Genomic DNA, 23,331 nt, shown 5'->3' on the forward strand with positions numbered 1-23,331 from the left:
CAAGACATACGTATGTTTTTTGCAAACAGTTGTATTTCAGTTATGTTTATTTTTCTTGCAGCAGAGATATCTGCCATTTGTCAAAAGAAGGTAAGACATTTACACTGCAGCATAATGACATTAACGGTGCTGTGTACTCTCAGTCATTGCCATTACTTATTAACCTGACTTCCTCACAATAATAAAAGTCTCCACAGCAAACAATACACTGGTAAAACATAGAGGACTTCCCTGACCTGTGAAAACATGAACTTAGATACACTTTAGTTGTGATCCATAGTTAGCTCATTTATTTGTGAATCTGAATCTCCCCTGAAGAGTCCATTCACTGAAGCAGCTCAGTAAAGACCTTTCAAAATAACCTGATCTTTGGGGCCTGATCTTTGTTTGCTGTTGCTGAGTGCTTCCTGCTTGTTTCCTGGGAGACACTGGGAAAACTGAGTGCGTGATGATGATCTCAGGTATTCCCGTCAGGTCAGCAGCTGCCTCTCTTTGTCCTCTGAAACAGCTGGCCTCCACCATGGTTTGCCCAGCCGTTTATAATTCACCACCTCCCTTTTGGAGCAGCTTTTGTTCCAATCATTCTCCAACTGAGATTTGTGCTAGCTCTTTCAGTGTTAGCTGAGACATATTACTCATAAATGAGGCATTACTTGTCATTTTAAAATAGCTACTTTTGAGTACATAATGATATCTAAGAGCCGTGATGCGAGAACAACAGTATGAGTATTATCAGAGTAGCATTTTTTTTGTTGTTCAAAGCAACATGGATGAATAAGAGCACTCACCATCTGAGGCCAGATATGTTAATTTGATAGGGAGCAATTCATGCCTCTAATGGCACAAGATTAGAGACTGATCAGATTAGGGTGGCTCTCTAGTGCCATGCTTTTTATTTTTAGAAACCTGAGACACCGCGGGGACACATAAAGACTTGTTCTATTGCTTTAGATGTGGACAGATCCTTGTATCTTCGGAGAGAGTGATATTCATTATCAGAGTTGCCTTTGAGCCCTGAGAGATGTTTATTTTTAGACGATTGTCATCAGGCGTTATTGGAAGTGTTTTTTTTATTTTTCTATTATACAAGAATAGAAACAAACTGATTTCTCTTCCCTCTGCTCCCCCCCTTGTTTCTTGGCTTCAAACTGCAGAACTGTAGCTCTCATGTTAGAAGGGCTGTGGTCACCTGCTTTTCAGCCGGCTGCTGCGGGCGCCATGGCAACCGGCCTGTCCGCTACTGCAAGCGTTGCCATGTCAACCACCACAGCAGCGAGGTGGGGGCTGCGGCGGAGACCCATCTGTACCAGACCTCGCCCCCTCCCATCAACACCCGTGAGTGCGGAGCAGAGGAGCTAGTGTGCACCGTGGAAGCCGTTATCAGGTACATGCACGGTGTTACAGAGCATATAGTTGTGACTCTGTGAAGCACACTTCAAGACAAATATAAAGACAACAATGCTGCCTCAGTTCAGATTAAACAAATAACAAAAACAAACGAAAAAAAGTGAGATTTTCTCCTCTGCTCTTTCTCCTTTGCTCTATCTCACATATGACCTTCTCTCTGTGCCCTCTCAAATCCCTCTCTTATCCTGTGTATACCTCCAGCCTCCTAAAAGAGGCAGAAATTCATGCAGAGCAGCGTGAGTTTGAGTTGAATCGGCGTCGTCAGATGGGCCTGTCTGCCTCCCACCACTCTCTGGACAACATTGAGTTTGATAACAAAGAGGATGACCAGCATGACCAGCGCCTTCTAAGTCAGTTTGGCATCTGGTTCCTGGTGCGTAATCACAGGGGGTCGCTGTATCTGTCAGTAACAGGGAGCAGGCAAAAACGATGTGTATGGCACATTGCCTCTCATCACTTCTCTTTTCAATTTCCGAGTTTCTTTGTTCACATCTGCAGGTAAGTCTGTGCACACCCAATGAGAACACGCCCACAGAGAGTCTGGCTCGGCTGGTCAGCATGGTCTTCCAGTGGTTTCACTCCACCGCCTACATGATGGACGACGAAGTCGGAAGCCTAGTGGAGAAGTTGAAGCCCCAGTTTGTCACAAAGTGGCTAAAGACAGTGTGTGAAGTGCGCTTTGATGTCATGGTCATGTGCCTGCTGCCCAAACCTGTAGAATTTGCAAGGGTAAGATATTACAGCGTCATCATAAGATCATAGGATTTTAATACCTTACATGAAGGAGAGTTTTCACTGGTCTAAACTGGTCTATGCACATTTTTCTCAGGTGGGCGGTTACTGGGATAAGTCATGTAGCACAGTGACACAGCTGAAAGAGGGTCTGAACCGCATCCTGTGTCTAATACCTTACAACGTCATTAGTCAGCCACTGTGGGAGTGCTTTATGCCTGAGTGGCTGGAGGCCATCCGTACTGAGGTGCCCGACAACCAGCTCAAAGAGTTCCGGGAAGTGCTCAGGTATATCCATCTCCCTTAACTGTTCATGGCATATATTGCATACAGTGGGCAGAGATGCTTGCAGTAAAATTGCAGCACAATAATAATAATTTAAAAAAAAACTTAAAATATTACAAGTTAGCATCACTCATTGTGTAACAGTATCAAAGGATCGCTATGTGGATGAATTTATATGGTACTGCTGTTATTCTATTCACAGCAAGATGTTTGATATTGAGCTGTGCCCACTTCCCTTCTCTATGGAGGAAATGTTTGGCTTCATCAGCTGCAGATTCTCTGGCTACCCCGCGTCTGTGCAAGAGCAGGCTCTGCTGTGGCTTCATGTAAGCATGCACACACAAACACACGAAAGCACACAGAAACACGCCGTCCTGTGTCAAGTTCTCATCCCGCCGTTCTATCCACAGTGAGTGTGAATTGCACAGGTTGTCGTAGAGTGCGAGAGTCTGGGCAGGGGCCCTGCTGAATATGGATCTGGGTCACAGAATGAGACGGATGGAGATAGGAGGGATTTAGCCTTTCATCCCATATGCACTCACAGCTTGCCGCCCTGTATACATGGATCAATTTCAAGTTTTCTCTCACAACTGTGATCAAGAGATTGTATTAATTTAGCTGGAGTAAATAGGTCACGTTCACAGCAAATACAGAAGTTGAGCTTCAGTTTAATGTTTTCTCGGCATGTGGTGTGATAAAGTCACACAGGCAGCAGTCAAATTTTCTGCCAAATACGGAGCTTTTATATTACTAGCCAAAGTTTTTAAGGTATTAACTGACGCCGCCCAGTATTCCCAAAAAATAGACTAGAGTTATAAACCTGCATGCATTCAAAATAACTGTAATGCAGACATGTACAAGTATATGGTTTTAAGGATGACAAAAAGTAATAACACTAAATCTATTTACTTTGTGAGAAGTATATTAACCTTGTGATGCCTTCTAACACTAACCCTATGTTTTGGAGAAAAGGAAAAAATCCTGTGTGTTAGTTGAATGGCTGTTTGTCTCCAGAACTATTTATAGAATTGATACCATAGGGTTCAGGTTATGGTTATCACCGACTGATTGGTTTATGATTTAGACCACACAAGTAGCAAGTATAAATAAATGATCCACATTTTTGTGTGTCTCGTTGGAGCTCAGGTGCTGTCGGAGCTGGACATCGTGGTGCCTCTTCAGCTGCTGATTGGGATGTTCTCCGATGGAGTGAACTCTTTGAAGGAACTGGCCAATCAGAGGAAGGCACGCGCGTCAGATCTGACTGGCAACACTGGAGCTCGTAGGGTGAGGAGGACCGCAATGCTAAAAATACTCCTAAGAATAAGACAAAAGACATCAATCCCCATTTTCAGCTATTTGTTGCCATTCATTTCAGTGGCTGTTGACAACAACACAGATCAGAACACATCACCTCACTGTGCTCAGATCATCAGCTGAATAGCTATTATTAGGGCTTTGTCTGTCGATGTGTTTTTTGGATTAGGGGTGTACACGTTTCTATTCTTCTTGGTTCTATTTCCCACTGTTCATTTTGGAATAGACTGTATGTTACCATGGCAACCATCAATATCTAAATATAGCTCTCTTCAAGGGATTAATTGAATTTGGCTGTAATATAAATTTATGTTCAGAGACACCCACACATCCGCACAGATGGCTCCAGATTAAGTCGACATGCAGCTGATCCTGCTGTATTACTTCACGTTTAACTTTAGGAGATGTAAACATGCTTTGTGAGATTTGCTGTCATACCTTGCTTTTTGTCAGGATGGTGTTTGCTGTACACAGCGAACACAGCTTGCTGTAGCACTTGTTAAACAGAGGGCAGGTCAGGCTGCTGAGGGCAGCTTGTGCATGGAGCATGAGCTGGTGTGCCTGAGTTACGAGAAGATATATCATTTGTACTGTTAAAGAGAATACACTAGGAGTCAGTTTACAAGGTTTCATGATGCCATTGTGTATGAGATTGAGTGAACAGTCTGGCAGATTTTATATACTTGCGTGAGCTCGATTAGTGAATGGCTCCCAGTTGTGCAGATGAGGCATTAAAGTAAGAGAGTTGGAGCACCACACTCTGGCAGAAACACATAAACACACACAGAGAGGGAGCTGACAACATTAGAAGTGACGAAGATGGACATAAACACAGAGACATCAGGAATGAGGAGAAGGCGTAGCTTCGAGCACGGCGTAATTGTTGTATAAAAGCCGCAAATGCTCAGTTTAGAATATTTTGACAGCTTTTTTTCAAATATTTGCAAGCATTGCCTTTTTATTACTTAGAATAGATCTTTTATTTACACTTTTGTTTGTGGACCACATAATAAAATGTAACATAACATAATGAAAAAGGTATGTGATGCATATTGATATATACAAGTCTAACTGACATTTACAGCCTCGCAACGGTTTCTGTCTCATTTTAACGTGACCCTAACAGCTGAAGAGAAACACATATTTCAGTTTAATGACTATTCTCCTTTCTCACAGGTGAGTGTGGTGTCAGATCCAGGACGTCGAGGCCAGCACAACACTCTCAGCCCTTTTCCCAGCCCCTTCCGGAGCCCCTTCCGCAGCCCTCTTCGCTGCAGCCCTTTTAAAAACCTGGGTCATGCCGCTGGTCACTGCGCCCTGGACCTGGACTGTGATGACGATGACATGAACCTTGGCTGTTTCATTCTGATGTTTGACCTCATCTTAAAGCAGGTGACCACCTTCCTGATGAAAACCTATAATTGTGATTAAAGTTCTGTCTCTGATGCTTCTCTTTTGTGTGTCCTCATGTTATAAACCTTCTTATTGTACAGCCATTCTCACATTATACAGTCTAGTTTAAGCGAGTCACTCTTCTCAGTCATTCATGTAGAGAAAAATGACACATACACACTATACAATGATAATAATACCCACCGGTGGGATCTTGAGATTTGTGTGTCGTGCTCTAATTTTTGTTCCTCTATTTTTATGGTCGTCTCCCCCCCGCTGTCCCAGATGGAGCTCCAGGATGACGGTGTGATGCTGGGTCTAGACAGCAGCCTGGGGAAGGATATCGTGGGCATCATCAACAATGTCTTCCAGGCCCCGTGGGGTGGCTCACACACCTGCCAGAAGGATGAGAAGGCCCTAGAGTGCAGCCTGTGCCAATCCAGCATCCTGTGTTACCAGCTGGGCTGTGAGCTCCTGGAGAGGCTGACCCCCCGGGAAGAGATACGCCTGGTGGTGAGACACACAGCATGCATTTTTATGCATCAACTTTGAATTAACCTTGTGCATTTGGCAGGCAGGGCTTTGGAATGAGTGCATGTAGCTCCACGTGTCCCAAACCACAGCGCCAAAAACAACACTGTGTCAAATTGTGCTACCTTTGTTTTGGAGTAAACACACAACATAAAGCATGCCTTTCACTCAGCTCCAACAAGTCTCATTCCTCCACAGGAGCCCACAGATTGTTTGGAGGAAACCTTGCTTACCCCTCCACCAGATTTCTCCATCGGGGTGGAGAATGAAAGCAAGGAAGGAGACAACCCGAGTGGCACGCACACCGACAACCCCAGCAGCCAATCTCCTGATCACGCAGGTGTGTATCGATCAGTTCTGCTTAAAACTTGATGTTTAAATTAATAATACCTGCCAGATGAATACCAATCATCCTTTAAGGGTTAACTGGACTTTAACTTAACTGGATTTTGGACTTGATGTATACCTAAGCTAGTTGACGCTTGTGACTTTTGACTTCTACTAATACAGTTTAGCAGTTTAACAGTTTGATACCAAATCTGAGAAACAGTGATATACATGAAGCCATAGAAAATTTCAGAAACCCAGTGAGATATTGTGAGTATGCAGGAAGGCTTGGTAGATATTGTTTTTGATGGACAGAACAGGATGAGCTATTTCCTTGTTTTTTGCCACAGTACAGGCAAAATTAAAAGTTCAATTGTTTTTTCTCTTTCTTTCCAGCAATGAAGAATAACTCTGATAAGAAGTTCTCCTACCAGCAGCTCCCTGTGTCTTTGAAGCTCATATACACCATTCTGCAGGTGCTTGGTCTGAATAACTGCATATCAAATCAAAGACTAGAGGCATTCAAAAATGTTTCTTTCGATTTATTTGAGTGCATATGTGTTACACTGCGAGTCACACACGTCTTCTGCATTTTCAGGAAATGTCAAAGTTTGAGGAGCCTGATATTTTGTTCAACATGCTGAACTGCCTGAAGATCCTGTGTCTTCACGGAGAGTGTTTATACCTCGCCTGTAAGGATCACCCGCAGTTTCTGGCTTACATCCAGGAGAAGATGCTCATCCCTTGGTGTGTCCAGAGAACACTCCTCCTCATGCAGAAAAAACACTGAACTCATGCATGCTTTTGTTTACAGCTTTTAATTGTGCTAACTCCTTAAGTGACATTTGTGCTTCTGTCTCTTCTGTTTTCAGTCTGTGGTCGATGCTGAAATCAGAGTTTTGCCAGCTGGCTTCGTTGGCCGTGCCGCAGCTTCTCCACGCCCTGTCTTTGTCACACGGGGCAGACATCTTTTGGAATCTCATCAACACAAACTTCAACAGCAAAGACTGGAAAATACGATTTGAAGCCGGTGAGTCATAAAGTAACAGCGTTAAATTTCAGACTCCGTGTCTTCCTAGGATGGTCGCAGACAGTTTGCGGCTTCATGTGCAGATATGATCATCAAAAATGGATATCTTTGGCTTAATGGTTTGTCTTTGTGGTTGCGATTGTAAATGATGAGGATCGCCAGGAAGAGGAGAGGAGGATCTGCTTATATAATAGGCTTCCCAAACCACTGCCTGCCCACATCTCCCCTATGTGTTGCCATGGTTACCTTGGTACAGGCAGCAAAGAGGAATTGTGGGATTAATGAGGGGTTTTTTCACATTGTGATTAGCAGAGAGGAGCTATTTGCTCTGTCCAAGTAGTGAACTGATGCATCACAATGTCAGCTTGCGATGCTGTTGATCTGTGTCATGACCAATGAGCACTTCTAATGTTATTATATCCATTTAGTAGGGTAGAAATATTGGTATAAATCTACACATGCATGTAATATATTCCTAAATGAAGTCAACTAGTGTTCTGACTCACTGCACGGTCCCACACTCGCCCACACCGACACCTAGCACTCAACACCACATTGGCTAAGAGCTCATGGGTATAAGAGTGCAGCGTCTATTTTTAGATTTTAATCTGAGGAATGATAAGTAAATCACTTTATTTATTGAAAGCATCGCCTTTGCTAAAAAAAAGAAGCATTTGGTTTTACCACCACATTGTGCGAAGACAAATATTTAGTAAAACATTAACTCATCTCAGTCATCTTCCTCTGTGACCTCTGGGCTGATTCTGTTTATTGAATCATGGAATTATATGAAGACATCTGGCAGCTCACTTGCTCCGTCTTTGTCTGCAGCAGTAATTCATTTCTTTCTCTATTCTCACGAAATCCTCTCAGTCGAGAAGGTAGCAGTGCTGTGTCGTTTCCTGGACATTGGTGCAGTGACAAAAAACCACCTACTGAAGTATGCCTTGGCTCACGCTTTCTGTTGCTTCCTGGCCTCTGTGGAGGATGTCAACCCTGCTGTGGCCACCAGGGCCAGGCTGCTACTGGACACAATCAAGAGGCCATCCCTTCAGGTACTTTGCTCTTGTTTTTAGCAACAAAATTTCTGTTTATTTTTCGCGTGAAGGATAAATAAATTAAGCATTCTCACTAAGACAGGGTGTGTTGGTGTGCATTTAATTATAGTTTTGGTATTTATGTGTTGAAAGCTGTAAATTTTATTTATGGATTTTCTATGTAAAGGGATTGTACTTGTTGTGCATTTTTAGGGCTTATGCCTGTGTCTGGATTTCCAATTTGACACTGTGGTGAGAGATCGTCCCATTATTCTCAGTAAACTCCTACTCCTGCACTTTCTGAAGAAAGATATCCCCGCGCTTAGTTGGGAGTTTTTCGTCAACCGTTTTGAAACATTATCTCTGGAGGCTCAGCTGCACCTGGACTGCAACAAAGAGTTTCCCTTCCCTACTAGTATGTATCTGCCATGTCCCCATCCAGATGTTTTACACCTGTAAGAGAAGATTTACAACTTAACAGTGCTTCAAGTAAGCTTTGCAATCCTTGTTTCTTTGACAGCTATTACAGCTGTACGAACCAATGTAGCTAACCTCAGTGATACAGCAATGTGGAAGATACGACGGGCCCGTTTCGCGAGGAATCAGCAGAAGAGTGTGCGCTCCCTCCGTGACAGTGTAAAAGGAGGCACGGACGCCCAGTCTAAAAGAGCCTTTTCACTCCCTGAGTCACTGAGCAACCGACTACGTGAGTAGAAGACATCAGCTGTCAGGCTGTCAGTCTTATTTCTAACCTGTCTCAAAAAGTCTGTTGTTAAAAAGTGTTTGCAAATAGCATTTGAGACTTTTTTAAGTGCTTTGGCTCACATGCTATGACATAGAAGTCTATAAAAAAACAACTTTCTATTTGGAAAATGACCTGCCATTATAGATTCTGTCACAAAGTGATGATCATTGCCTTTTAAAAAAAAAAAGAATCCTTTTCTATTTGCAAATACTGTTTGACCAAGGTCCTGTTCCATTTTCCTAATGTTTCTCTCCTCACTTATATGTTCCCGACGCTCATTTCACTTAAATGTTTTATCTGTGGCTCTCCACAGAAGGCTGTCTGAGTTTCTGAGATACTCGTGCTGCCTTCAAACACAGGTTTATCTGGTTGATCCAAATGCCCTCAATCTTTATAACATTTGGATTTCACGCCCTTTAAATCAAAAGTATACGCGTCTCTTTGTGTGCGCATATGTGTTGGAAGATGATGAAGCTCAGACATGTGTCCTGTGCTACCTCCCATGTACGCTCTCCTAAATCTTGCTCTTCATATGTGGTTTTTAGCTCTAAGGCTTACGAGGCAAGAGCTCTCTGCCCCGACACTGGGAGATATGATAGAGAAAGTCCTGCCAGGTAAATAACATTCCAAGTCTTCATCATATTGGAGAAAAAGTACAGTAAGACTTTCATGAAAACTATGTTCAAATATTAAATATTTAGTATTATACAGTATTATTGAAAATTCTCAACACAACCCTCATTTCCTTGTATTTTGCTTCCAAGGACCTGGACGGTCAATAATTTTTTAAAGTGCTCTTGAGCAATAGTTCTCCGGGCTTTCTGAAGGTCTTTCAAACGTTTGCTTTGAAAGATCTTTTACTCATTACCCTTGTACACGGCCATTTTTAGATGAATGTTTAGTTTTTTTATATACAGTATGTTAAGCCACGTAACAATGATCTATGAATCATTCAAGCATAAAAAAGACATGATGAACTAGTGTTGTGTCTACACATAACCAACAATTTGTTCCTATTTCTTTAGTTTAAACATGCAGAAAAGACTTGTTTAACTATGAGTAACTATGCCAAATTATACAAGAAGTGGATTTAGAATCAGTAGCAACGACTTATGGAGTGATGAATCCTTAACATGGTGAACATCTGTGGAGGAGGCGGGAGAGAGGTACAAGAGCCATCTGTAAAACATGGTGCCCTGTCATGGCTTGGGGTTCTATTTCAGCCAGTGGCGTTAGGGATCTTGTCAAAATTGATGGAATTATGAACACAGAAAAGTGTTGTCAGATTTGGATGCTCTGGAAAGCATCTGATTGGCAGCTTTATTTTCTGCATGGCGGTGATCCCAAAGATATTTGCAGTGCCGTAAAAGCATACCTGCATAGAAAAAACACACACAGTGGAACACATCCTGGACTTCAACATTATTGAAACGGTGTGGCATCATCTTGACAGAGAATGAAACAAAAGGCAGCCAACATCCAAAGAAGAGCTTTGAATGTCCTTCAAGAAGCCCGGAGAACTATTTGTGAAGACTACTTAAAACTTCCATAAGAGAGTTTAGACTGTGGTGGAGAATAAAGGTGGTCATACCAAATATTGAATTTCAAGCTTGTTAGAGTTTGACAAACTTTATTTCCGTGTATATGACTTCACATATTTCAATAAGTCACTGTGCCTATTTTCTTTGCAAAATATAAAGAAATGAGCGGTGGCTGAAGAGTTTTGCACTTTATTGTACATAAAAAATAATGTTTGGTCTATAGTGGCAGTCATTGTTCTTTCATCCTACTTTCTGGGCTAAAGCAATCCTGACACGGAACGAAAAACTAGACAGTCTGTTGTGCGTTTACCCCATTTACATATTCCATGAACACATTGTAGTGATGTATGTATACAGCATGATAATGGCTCCAACTCTCTTGGCAGAGAAATGGACAGGATGAGCTGACACCCCTCCACCTCTGTGTTGTTATCCTCCCTGCTACCGCACCCCTACCCTCTCCCCATCTTATCTCCCTGTCTGCAGCACGTTTTCTCCCGCACATTAACCCTGACGCTTCAGCCCCTCTTGCAGGCCAGACCCCTTCTCCCGAGGACGACACCATCATCAGAGACCTGCTCCCTGAGAACGCTGGCGTCGATCACCAGACGGTTCACCAGCTGATCATGGTCCTCATGAAATTTATGGCCAAAGACCAAAGCAGTGCTGAGGCAGATATTGGTAGTGCCAAGGCTTTCAACACAGTGAAGCGTCATCTGTATGTGCTGCTGGGGTATGATCAACAGGAAGGCTGTTTCATGATTGCACCTCAGAAGATGCGCACCTCCACCTGCTTCAACGCCTTCATCGCTGGCATTGCACAAGTAACTGAAATATAATCAAATGTTTGCACCTGCATATTAGGCTTATTGCGAAAGAGTACCTGAACGTCGCAACTGCCAGTGAATTTAACTTATTTGCTCACAGGTACTGGACTACAATATCGGTTTGGGAAAGCAGCTGCTCCCTCTTGTGGTCCAGGTGTTGAAGTACTGCACATGTCCCCAGCTGAGGCACTATTTTCAGCAGCCTCCTCGTTGCTCCCTGTGGGCCCTTAAACCACACATTCGGCAGATGTGGCTCAAAGCACTTCTTGTTATCCTTTACAAGGTACTTAATATTTTTTATTGCATGAATAACTGTACATTGAGTCTGCTACATAATGCCACCTAACCTCTAAGATATTTCTTTTTATGTTTTCGTGACATATTTTCTTCAATCTTTTGTACAAAATGAGCTTACATTGTTTTTATGCACCATAGTACCCTTACAGAGATATGGATGGCAGTAAAGTAGTCCTCCATTTGATCCACATCACCATCAACACACTGAATGCACAGTATCACAGCTGTCGCCCCCATGCTACAGCAGGACCACTCTACAGTGACAACTCCAACATAAGCCGCTATAGCGAGAAAGAAAAAGGTGGGAAAAGTAGCAAATGCGTTGTCTGTATCAGCAGTAGATGATGATGATGATTAGAATATGATAATATGATATATGTCATAGATCGTTATGCTAGAATAGGAGGGAAAAGACATTGTTCAGTCAGGCAGATTATGACTTTTTAATGCTACATTAATGCAGCGCTCAAGTACATTTCACATATTTGTTCTCCACATTAGAAGAGGACAGTGTATTTGATGAGTCAGACGTCCATGACACGCCGACTGGTGCTGCTAACAAGGAGTCACAGACCTTCTTTGCTCGCCTGAAGAGAATTGGTGGCAGCAAGTCTGTGAAATACCAGCCGGTAGAGCTGAATGCCAAGAGAAGTAAGAGGCAGAGGCTTTCAATGTCAAGTGCGCTCTATATTAAGCAAATTGATTCAGTCTTTATCATACAATAATATTTTTTTGTGATTCGGTCTCATTTTCTTTCCTTGCATCAGGTGAAATTGAGCTGTCAGAGTACCGTGAAGCTAGCGCCCTTCAGGATAGCATCCTGCACTGTGTGCGGGAGGAGAGCACCAGGAGAAAGAGGCTACAGGCAATCCACAAGCAGAAGTCTTTGGATATTTCCAACACGGATTCCATACTATTCAGTTTGGACGAACATCGGCGCAAGTCCTGCATTGATCGTTGCGACATGCAGGTGCCCCCTGTAGTCCTGCCCCCATCCTCTACTACTCCCCACAACAGGTATCATGGGATAGGATCCTCTGATGGCTCTTCAGTTCGGGTTGATCCCGTGGACCGACGGGGCTCTCGAGGTGGCCAGTCTGACATCTCCAAGCCCGTCATACCAGAGGTCCGGCTCAGCTGCATGGAGACTTTTGATGACAAAACAGATCAGGGCTCTTTAGAGGGATCAGCTCAGGGAAAGGACGATCAAGACCTGATTGACCTCTCCTCTGACTGCACCTCAATTCCAGAAAAGCATTCGCTGCTCTCCATGTCTGACAGCGACTCCTTGGTCTTTGAACCGCTACCACCTCTGAGGATTGTGGAAAGTGATGAGGAGTTTGATCTTAACACCATCATAGGCTCCAAGTTTAGTGGGAGTCCAAAAGTCTCAGCTTCTCCTGCAAGTAGCAACACTTTGCGACTGTCCCCTGTTGTTCAGGTGAGTGTGGAGGACTGCTCCACTGACAAAAAGACCCCAGAGCTTGTGGTGGGAGAGAGGTGCTCACAGCAGAAATTTGAAGGAAAGGAGCCTATCCGTGTGCCTCGCAGCACCTCTCTGGAGCTCCCTGACCGATCAGAGAACATCTCCCATGAAAGCCCCATGACCTTAAAGCAGAAGAGAGACCTGCTGAGAAAGTCCCCACATGTCCCTGTCACCTCGCTAGATGACACATGTGCGACCCCGGAAGAAATCAGGACTCTTATAGGACCCAGCACCAGTCCCTCTGGCAGGACTATCTTCCTTGACATCCCCGAAGACAAAGCGGAGCCGCCTTCCTCACCAGAGAAGAGCAAGAGCAACAGCAATGACGAAGAAGAAGGGGATGGAGATGATGAAGAGGAGGACGATATGGGCGACGAAGCAGACAGCGACCCCAAACCTGACAACGCAGATGAGAACGATGAAGCTGAGTTTAAAATCCAGATTGTTCCCCGACAGCGTAAACAGAGGAAGATAGCTGTGAGCGCCATCCAGAGGGAATACCTGGACATCTCGTTCAACACGTTCGACAAGCTGGGTGCTGAGCAGACCGCAGAAACAGGTAAAGAGAAAGGACACGTGAACAAAAACCAGAGCGTGCTGTTGTTGATTTCAAAAATGTCTTTTAAGAAAATCTTGTAAAATCTTATTTATTACTTTTTGTACAAGTCTGGTCAAAAGTGAATATTTTAAGAGATCAAACTATTGTAGAATAATTCCAGCTAAACTTAAAGCACTGTAGCTGATTTACTACACATAAGTTCTACTTTAAGCCAGAAAAAGACAATCCTGAGGTGTTGTCACAGTTTATTTATATTCGGCTGACTCACATCAGCTGTTTCTTAGTGACGTAAGCCTACAGAGATGCTGCCTAAACCAGCCATTTATAAATTAGCTTTGTACATTGCTCTACTTACAACTTTTAACTCTGAATATTATTCATTTATTATTTTATCTCTTTAGTTCCTTATTGTTGTTTTAAAAAAATCAATTTTCTTGCATTTCTTTTATTAATAAATGCTTATTTTGTCATCAGAGCGAAATGATCATCACTCATTACCAGAAATACTAACCACTCTTGCCATGCATTGCCCCTTTTCATGTTTTTGTGTGTGTGTGTGTGTGTACTTTTCCAATTATACAATGAGGTTTTAATGTAAAAGTAAAAGACTGAATCAGATTTTTATTGCACTTTAATTGCCCACATGGCACCAAATCATGCCTCTATTGAGATTATGTAACAACATGCTAAACTTCATATAAAAAATTTTTCTCTTAAATTATCACTTAAAAATGTTAGACATCTATGTATTGTATTACTGATTATTGTTGGAAGACTTCTGGTATATATTCTGATGCCTTGCAGATCACAAAGTTATGTCTACCCTGGAAAAGCCACGAGAATCTGCCTCAGCACCAACACTCGAAGCTGCTATACCTGAAACAAGTCATCGCTCTTCAGTGTCAAGTAGGAGCCAAAAACTCACTACATCATCTCCTCACCGACTTCAGTTAAATTGTTTTTTGTGTATTACTAGTGCGATGTCTAATATACCATAACCTATTATTTATATGTTTGTCTCTGATTCACTTTTTACAATTTTGTAATGGAGCTTGAAATATTAAATTAACATGACATAATATACATTTTTTAACAACACAGGAAAAAATACCAATATGTAATGTTTTAAGCTTTAATTTATAACTAGTGCAACTTGAATCTGTTATAATAATGGTTTAGTTAATCAGGACTAGGGCTAAATGACCTAAAGTCTAACCCTTATTGGTTAGACTGAAATGAGTTATACTGACAGTTAAAACCAGGTACTGTTTTCTTGTCTTTCTCTGACCTCTAGCTCAGTACCGGCAGGTGAAACGAGGCTCTCTGGGAGCTTTAACCATGAGCCAGCTTATGAAGAGACAGCTGGAGCATCAGTCCAGCGCACCACACAACATCTGCACCTGGGAGACGGGTCAGTCACTGTGGACATTTTTCAGTTATAACCTTTTGAGGAGACAGTGACATAATAACACATGCAAGAACACCAGACACCCACCAGAGTTAACTGAAATTAAAAGAAGAGGATAGTAAAACACCTCCTAATAGATGGTGATGTTTTTATATGTTTTTATAGCCATTACACTGAAAACTGACTATAAAATGTGATTCATCAAATTTACATCTTTTTTATTTAACTAATAAACTAACTAACTAGTTATATTATTTTAGGAATGATGTAAGAGGAATGATGATGCAAGAGGGCTTTTAAATTACAATAAAAGCCCTCTTATGTACATGCCCTATTACAGGCAGTATTAGTACCCTCATTTGAAAATCTCTGTTTGAGCTAATCCTAATATATTTTCATTTAAATAAATACACTGAATCTAAACTTCAATCAAATTTCTTGTGTGCTACAAGGTGAAAAGGAAATGTTTTTTATGACTGATATTTTTCCATTGTAGGTCCTACGAAGACCAGTCTCCTCTCAGCACCGAGCACAGTCAGCATGTTCGTCCCTGCACCCGAGGAGTTCATTGACGAGCAGCCTACCACGATGTCTGACCGGTGAATCAATCACTTAGTAGCTATATCTATCAAGCTGTATTAAAGTCAAACTATTATTGATTTATTGGAGAATTGCAAATCTATTTGTACTGGTGCCAACAACAATAAAACCAGAAACTAACTTTTAGCCCAAGTGCTCGAGATCCTGTGACAGCAGAGATCACATTGTCTTTACATTATGTCCATGTGGTATAACTGCTATTTCAGGGTAAATGCTGCCACTAATTAACAGTAATGAACTAAAAGAGAACTGAAAAGGATTCAGAATGTCAGATTTTGTAGGAGCTTTGGAAAAATTCCTAAAATATTCCCATCAAAATTCCCTACAGAGCTAATTTTTGCAGCTTTTTATTTTAACTTGTTGAATTGGAATTATGCATCAGAGCTGGTCTCCGTCACGCCCTGGAGTTAAAAAGCAAAAGTTAAAAAGGGTGTCTGGAAAGAAGTGTTCTACACATTGCTTGTTGGCTTTGCAAGTGATGAAGCAGCAGCTGCAATCAGCCGATAGAAAGAAACAGCCGCACCCCTGTGTGGAAGCACTGGCTTTAACCTCATCACATCATTCACATTAAGAACCTGCAGTCCACCAGGCTGTAAAACACATTACAGAACTGAGTCATTCTCACATATTTATCGGTTCTTAAACCTTCTGCTGTTGATCTCAGTAAATTTAACAGGGTGGCTCCTTCCCTGTCTGGATATTTAAAGATGTTGGTAAAAGAGTAACAATGTTTTGAAGATGACTTTGCAGGAAAGCAGAAAAGTGCGTCTAAGCCATTTTCTTAGGGAAAAAGGTTTTTCCCTAAGTTTTGATAATTCTCTCTTCAAACATTTTGACATTATTTCATATTGAAGTTGAATGGCTCAGCTGGCCAAACAGCACTAAGTGGAAGTAGGAATTTATTCTTTTAATTTCTTTTTAAGTTTAATTTAAAAAAGTAAATTATTATTGTATTATTGTAAACACTGTGGTTACATTTTTAAGGACTGAACTTTCAATTCAATTTATATGGTGTCAATTTACAACAACAGTCGCCTCAAGGCGCATTATATTGTAAGTTAGACCCTACAATGACCCCCTGTGAGCTAGCACTTTGGGGACAGTGGGAAGGGAAAACTCCCTTTTAACAGTAAGAAACCTCTGGCAGAACCGGGCTCAGGGAGGGGCAGTCATCGGCCACAACTCGATTAGTTAAAGTTAATAAATGTGACACTTAAAGAATAAATATTCTAACAGGCTTCAGATGATTATACAGGATTGGAGGTGTTGAGGGCTGCTGTTACAGTGCTGCGTGCTCACATTAAACATGGTCAAAGTTTTATATAATGACTAGGTACAAAATAGCCAAAAGCTTAGGGCTCAGACTGCTCAAAGCACTCAATTTCACCCAGTTTTTTTTCTATCCTGATTTCAGAGAGAAGAGATATTCCTAATATGGTCATCCAATGCACACAGCTCTGGCTGTGAGCACTGATCAAGCAGTTTGTGAAGGGCAGCCAATCAGAAAAATGAGCTTAAAGAGAGGCGAGTTAAAACTGCTTGTTGCAGACTGTGGATGATTGAAGGGGCTGCAACAGACCGAGTACTAAACTTTAGATAGTGCAAAGCTTTTCTAGTGGAGTCGCAAAAAAACCTGAATCTTAAAATGTATGGAACGCCAGGACTGCCATAATGAATTAATTAAATACACCATTAAATAATTAATTAAATGTGTCAATAATTAATTAAAATTGGAATTAATTAATTAAATAAATAGTTATGACACATGTAATTAATTAATTATTGACACATTTAATTAATTATTTATGTATTTCACATTTTAATTAATTATTGACACATTTAATTAATTAATTATTGACACATTTAATTAATTATTTATGTATTTCACATTTTAATTAATTATTGACACATTTAATTAATTATTGACACATTTAATTAATTATTTAATGATATATTTATTTATTTCATTTTGGCAGTCCCGGCGCCTGGCTCTCGTCATGAAATAATTTTATCTGTCAGCCTCACCCATCAAACTCAGGGGGCGGGGTTAACGCTGCCCATGCAGCTTCTCTAACATTTGATTGGTTGCCGTGCAAAGTAAGTCAAAACAGGTCGATCCTAGATAATCGATTGCTTGTGTAGACTTGGGGCAGCCAGTTATCCCAGAATGCAGATCAAATCACAGGCAGCAATGGTGGTGGTGTAGTTTTAAAATACCCCGTTTTTCTGTCACCAGCTACACTTTTAACAGTGTTTTAGCCGCGAATGTCGCGCCGTATGTCTGGTCAGGTTGTCAACATAGAACATGCTTGCAAAAGTGCTCAGATGTTTTCAGAGATTTCACTAGCTCTGCTAACAGTTAGCATGCAGAGCGCACCGAGGGGGTACATTAACCGGTTTGTTTACATATTCCACTCTCCGTGTTCCACATGTTGCATTCGCAGATTCTCATTTTCACCGAACGATCGTCTCTTTCCGCCTGGTCTTGTGTCTCTGTGCTTCTGTAACATAAAGAACGAGCTGACATTTTTCTCACGAAACCAGCGATCAGCTCAGCAGACCCTCAGTTTACCTGCATGCATCCTCCTCCTCATCTGTCAGCTGTTTAACACCTGCTGCTAATTCAAGAAACAGGCCTACGTTACCTGGTGATAGTCACAGTTTAACTGGGCAGCCGGTGCTCGATATAAAGCAATGTCAGCGCATTTTTCTGCACAAGATAAGTAAATATAGTGTTTTCCCCGAGCGCAGAGCTGCTGGAGCTTGTTTCCTTACAGAGCACTTTATAGGCGAACAGCTTCATCAGCGGCTGATGTCCAATCACCAGCACACAGCTTTCAAACCTCAGCTGAGTTTTAGCTCTCAGTGGACTTCATTCACTCAGGTTCTGTCTGTCGGGTCACGTTTACTTCGCTGTTTTATTTACAACTGAGCAAATCGGTTTGGCTGAGGTTAAAGTTACGTTTCATAACTGCATAGTTTCACAGACGTTTAATGAACCACTGGCACATGTGTTAGACTGAACTATCATCTAAATATCATCTGTTTTTTAATAGTTATTCAACTGTATTCTAAGCACCAGCTGTCTGTTAGAATGTGATTTTTTTTCTCTCTCTGTTGGCAGAGGTATAAAAATGCGCAGGAAAATCTGACGTGCATGGCGAACTTCACCGACGATATTTAGGGAGGAATAAACACACATCAAACATAAATGAACCATTTGCCTGTCTCCATAATTGAGAGAATTTTCTCTTCTTATATCAACACTCTCTCTCTCTCTCTCTTTTTTTTTTTGCTTTTTCGGTCATGTTATGTTTACCTGTCAAAGGCTTGTTACAAACTATGAAACACATTGTGCAGACTTCTGGATGTTAGAAGAAAACGAATACTGCTCATGAATGAGACTAAAGGCAGGAAGGTGTCCTTTAAAACTAAACATGTTAATAGGACCTCCCTGTTTATATCATAGTTTATGATATAGCACGTGTATTTCAGTAATAGCCTGCTGAGGCCACTATACGTGCTGGCCTCATATCAAATGTGAAGGCAGACTGAGTCTATGTTTGACGTTTGTTTATATCTAATCTTCCTTTTCAAACATTTAAACAGCAGCGAGTCTGCAGCTGAGGGAATACAAATTCAAATTGTCGGAACAGGTTTGCTCGTTTCTTGGATTCATTTGGTGATTTATTAAATGTATAACTGTAATTCTAATCTGCTGCTGAGTCTCTTACACTTTTCTTTATGCTGTATATTTTCACGTCTCTGGAATAGTTGGCAGTTAGATAGTCAGCTGGGAAACTCATGGAGCTGAGGATATCGTGGATATGCTGACCTCGCTGCGTGGTGTACAGAGCGAGGTCAGCATGATTAATATTCACAATAAAAATATTAGCCGAACATCATGAAGTCTGTATGTGTTTCATAGTGTCGAACAACCTTTGTACAGTTAAAGCCAGCAGTTACTACATGACGGAAACACCAACGTTATCTCTTTTATGTGTTTATACACAGGTCACGCTGATTACTGAACAAAAACCCAAAGATCAGATGTTAAACAGATTTGCTCTCTCTCCTCCTTAAACATTGTGGCATGAATAAGGCACGGCGGGACCACAGAGCGACGTTCAGAGCCAACTTTATTTGATTCACATCACACCACACCACCACCAACCCCTGAGTCCCCGTGTTTTAACACGGCGGGCGTGATTGCGGATGCCGTGCAGGTGCGTCCGCACGGCCCCGCAGACCACGCCCCACCACATACCCCCATCGCCCGATTGAGGCCGGGGAGTGATCCGGCCAAACCTACTCCCCCCCGCGACCTGGGGCGAGACTCGGCCCCTACACATCGGCGCCCCAGCCCCCGACCAAGCGACGGGGAAGCGTCCGTTCTGGTGGCCGCCCGCGCATCCAGCGGCAACGGCGAAGCTGGTCCGGAGGTCGGCCGCGTAGCAAGCGGACACGGCCCCACCGGCATGGCCGTGTGCTCCTGCACACAGGCGGCTGGGCAGACGCCAGGCGCGCAGAATCGACTGGTGGCAGCGAGGCTGGACTAGCCAGCCCGCCGATCCCCGGCCTAGCGGGGCTGTCCCGCTCCTCTGCCTCCAACTCCGGCTGCACAGGCTGCCCTGGAGCAGGGACCTCCGTCTCCCCGCACAGCTGCTCCGCCACCGCCTCCGCCACTCCCGTTTGGAGCGGCTCCCCGCACTGCGCCTCCGCCCCCAGCAGGCACCGCCCCTCGCCCCCCTCCGGGTGGAGCGACTCCTCTGCCTCCGGCAGGTGTAGACCCTCGCCCGCCTCGTCCTCGGCCTCCGATTGGAGCGGCTCCTCCACCGCTCCCGGCAGGAGCAGCCCTTCACCCGGCTGCTGCTCCTCCTCCTCCGGCAGGCTCGGACCCCCGCGTGGCTCGTCCACCACCTCCGGCTGCCGAGGTGACCCACACGGCTCCTCCACTGTCCTCGAGACACACTTGTGGGGGTGGCGCCCAGGCCCAGAGCAGCGCTGCCAGCTCTGCCATCTTCCCCAGGTGGCGTTCGCTCTCCTGCCGCAGCTCCTCCTGTTGGCGACGCACCTCCGCCGCCTGCTTCCGCTGGGTGGCCGCTATTTCGGCCACCATCTCGGCCAGCTCTTTCCTTTCCTGGCTCTGGTAGGTACCCGCCATGCCGCCTCCTGGGTTTCGGCACCAATGTGGCATGAATAAGGCACGGCGGGACCACAGAGCGACGTTCAGAGCCAACTTTATTTGATTCACATCACACCACACCACCACCAACCCCTGAGTCCCCGTGTTTTAACACGGCGGGCGTGATTGCGGATGCCGTGCAGGTGCGTCCGCACGGCCCCGCAGACCACGCCCCACCACAACATGTTTTTAATGTTAGTTATAATTCAGAATTGGCGACTGAAACACGTAGGACACATAAGAACATCAGGAAATAAAACACCGATAAATATAACCTCAGTAAAAGAAGTCAGCGGGGGTTACTACAGCTGTGTACCGGGGCCTGCGCTTTGTCGGTGGGATTGCTTGCGAGGCGAGCGGGTCTATCCCACGCTTTGCCGTGAGACTGGGACGACATCTCCGAAATCATCGAAACACTTTTGCAAAGAGGCTGTATCTTGACAAACCGACCAGACACATGAAGATTAAACCACTACATTCTCGGCTAAAAAAATATTAAAACGGTATTTGGTAACACACAAACAGGGTTTTTCAAAGCTCAGTTCTGTTAGCTTCCACATGCCGGTTGTTGTGTGCTAGAAACAATGGCCACCAGGCCAAAGCAATGGTTTTGACTCGATCAGCGTTAACCCCGCCCCCTGAGTTTGATGGGTGAGGCTGACAGATAAAATTATTTCATGATGAGAGCCAGGCGTCAGGACTGCCAAAATGAAATAAATAAATATATCATTAAATAATTAATTAAATGTGTCAATAATTAATTAAATGTGTCAATAATTAATTAAATGTGTCAATAATTAATTAAAATGTGAAATACATAAATAATTAATTAAATATGTCAATAATTAATTAATTAAATGTGTCAATAATTAATTAAAATGTGAAATACATAAATAATTAATTAAATGTGTCAATAATTAATTAATTACATATATCATAACTATTTATTTAATTAATTAATTCCAATTTTAATTAATTATTGCCACATTTAATTAATTATTTAATGGTGTATTTAATTAATTCATTATGGCAGTCCTGGCGTTCCATAAAAATGAGCAAAATAGATCTGTTTTTATGCTAAATCTAGCCTGGTGTATTTCCGTGTGATGTCTCAGGTGTCGGGACTGTGCAGCTGTTCTGGAAGAATATGATGAGGAGACTCTCAGCCTCGCTGTGGTGGTTCTTTCCATGTTCATTCACCTCAGCCCGGATTTGGCTGCCCCTATGCTTCTTGACATCATGCAGTCTGTGGGCAGGTACAACAGCTCCAGTAACCATCCCTGCAATCTCCATCCACACAGCACTTCACCGTTAAATGAAGTTTCATAACTCACTCTTAGAGCTCATGCATAATTCATCTCTGAGTCCTAATCTGCTGCTTTGACTTCTCTCAGGTTGGCATCCAGTGGTAATTTTTCTGGACAAGCTGAGAGGTATGAGACATAAAAGCCATAACACCAATGTGTGCAGATGTTCACTGTGCTTATAGATGACTTTAATAGTATATGTCAAGTGTGACTGCTCTTCTAACACAGCCATTCTCCCTGCGATGTCCTGCAGTATGTTGATCCCAGGGAATGTAGCAGGTGTAGCCAAGCAGTTCCTGCGCTGTATGTTTCACCAGCTGGCTCCTAACGGCATCTTGCCCCAGCTCTTCCAGAGCAACATAAAAGGTCTGTTTAAAAACCTGAAAATTCAGCTTGAATTTGTCATAGAAAAGAAACTTAGCTTCACACTTTATTGTAATGTAGCTACTTTTAAACATTCAATCTAACATCATAAGTTCCCATTGTATAAACTGCTCCCTTCTTTTTCTTTTAACAGATGGAAGTTTTCTGAGAACACTTGCATCCTCGCTGATAGATTTCAATGAGCTCAGTTCTGTTGCTGCTCTCAACATGCTCCTCGAGGTGGGATTTTTTCTTCATGTTGATGTGTTGAGTCATTCAACCAGCAGGAGGAGCTCTTGTCAAAGCAAAAGATTTGATGTCGCCAGCTTCATGTGCAGCGTAGGCCCATCTTAAACATCACATCATCTGGGCATTTCAGGAAACCTGCTTTGATCTGGACTCCTCTGCTAGTTTATTGTACTGATATCTAAATAAAAATGGGCAAGATAAGAACCTACTGATGCACGCGCTCATCCGTGCAGTCATCTGTACTTCAGTGTCCTAAATCCACTGCTCTCATCATGAGCATTGTGACTGATCAGGAGTGAAATGATGGAAATATCTTCACTTATAGAATGTCATTATATAACCCCTTTTTATGGTTTATTCCTCCCTGCCTCCCAGGGCTTGAACAACAAAAAGAATCTTCCAGCAGGGGGCACAATGCTGCACTGCCTGGACAACATTGCCACCTTCATGGAGGCACTCCCCATGGACTCTCCCAGCAACCTGTGGACAACCATCTGCAACCAGTTCCAGACCTTCCTCACAAAACTGCCCTCTGTGCTTCCTCTGAAGGTAGATATCAACTCGTCCGAGTACTTAGTCATGGTCTTATGTGATTACTGTCGGAGGAAAACGCATCCAGCGGTGCACTCGTATGGTTTAAAAGGACAGAGTCTTAAAACTGTAATTGATTTGACTCTGACACTTTTACCTTGGAGGTCAAATTAGT

General features: G+C 42.9%; 1 protein-coding gene across 8 annotated transcripts in view; it reads left to right on the forward strand.

Annotated features, from left to right (window-relative positions):
• unc79 (unc-79 homolog, NALCN channel complex subunit) overlaps positions 1-23,331 on the forward strand; it is a 37,110-nt gene that overhangs the window by 9,771 nt on the left and 4,008 nt on the right. For 2 of the 8 annotated variants that reach the window (XM_080293812.1, XM_080293818.1), the window contains exons 11-40: positions 62-90; positions 1,155-1,384; positions 1,609-1,780; positions 1,906-2,136; positions 2,237-2,427; positions 2,627-2,750; positions 3,571-3,711; positions 4,918-5,133; positions 5,419-5,646; positions 5,863-6,004; positions 6,388-6,467; positions 6,590-6,738; positions 6,864-7,021; positions 7,895-8,076; positions 8,272-8,473; positions 8,579-8,764; positions 9,349-9,417; positions 10,831-11,168; positions 11,272-11,454; positions 11,607-11,769; positions 11,970-12,146; positions 12,236-13,513; positions 14,318-14,419; positions 14,808-14,924; positions 15,418-15,520; positions 21,822-21,962; positions 22,101-22,139; positions 22,267-22,379; positions 22,531-22,616; positions 23,001-23,174. In XM_080293812.1, coding sequence (XP_080149938.1) covers positions 62-90; positions 1,155-1,384; positions 1,609-1,780; positions 1,906-2,136; positions 2,237-2,427; positions 2,627-2,750; positions 3,571-3,711; positions 4,918-5,133; positions 5,419-5,646; positions 5,863-6,004; positions 6,388-6,467; positions 6,590-6,738; positions 6,864-7,021; positions 7,895-8,076; positions 8,272-8,473; positions 8,579-8,764; positions 9,349-9,417; positions 10,831-11,168; positions 11,272-11,454; positions 11,607-11,769; positions 11,970-12,146; positions 12,236-13,513; positions 14,318-14,419; positions 14,808-14,924; positions 15,418-15,520; positions 21,822-21,962; positions 22,101-22,139; positions 22,267-22,379; positions 22,531-22,616; positions 23,001-23,174 — 5,744 coding nt within the window. The remainder of the gene's footprint in view (positions 1-61; positions 91-1,154; positions 1,385-1,608; positions 1,781-1,905; positions 2,137-2,236; positions 2,428-2,626; positions 2,751-3,570; positions 3,712-4,917; positions 5,134-5,418; positions 5,647-5,862; positions 6,005-6,387; positions 6,468-6,589; positions 6,739-6,863; positions 7,022-7,894; positions 8,077-8,271; positions 8,474-8,578; positions 8,765-9,348; positions 9,418-10,830; positions 11,169-11,271; positions 11,455-11,606; positions 11,770-11,969; positions 12,147-12,235; positions 13,514-14,317; positions 14,420-14,807; positions 14,925-15,417; positions 15,521-21,821; positions 21,963-22,100; positions 22,140-22,266; positions 22,380-22,530; positions 22,617-23,000; positions 23,175-23,331) is intronic. The other 6 variants (XM_080293814.1, XM_080293813.1, XM_026151986.2 and 3 more) reach the window with 6 other exon arrangements.

This window comes from Astatotilapia calliptera, chromosome 19 (assembly GCF_964374335.1).
Source record: "Astatotilapia calliptera chromosome 19, fAstCal68.1, whole genome shotgun sequence".
Lineage (NCBI taxonomy): Eukaryota > Metazoa > Chordata > Actinopteri > Cichliformes > Cichlidae > Astatotilapia > Astatotilapia calliptera.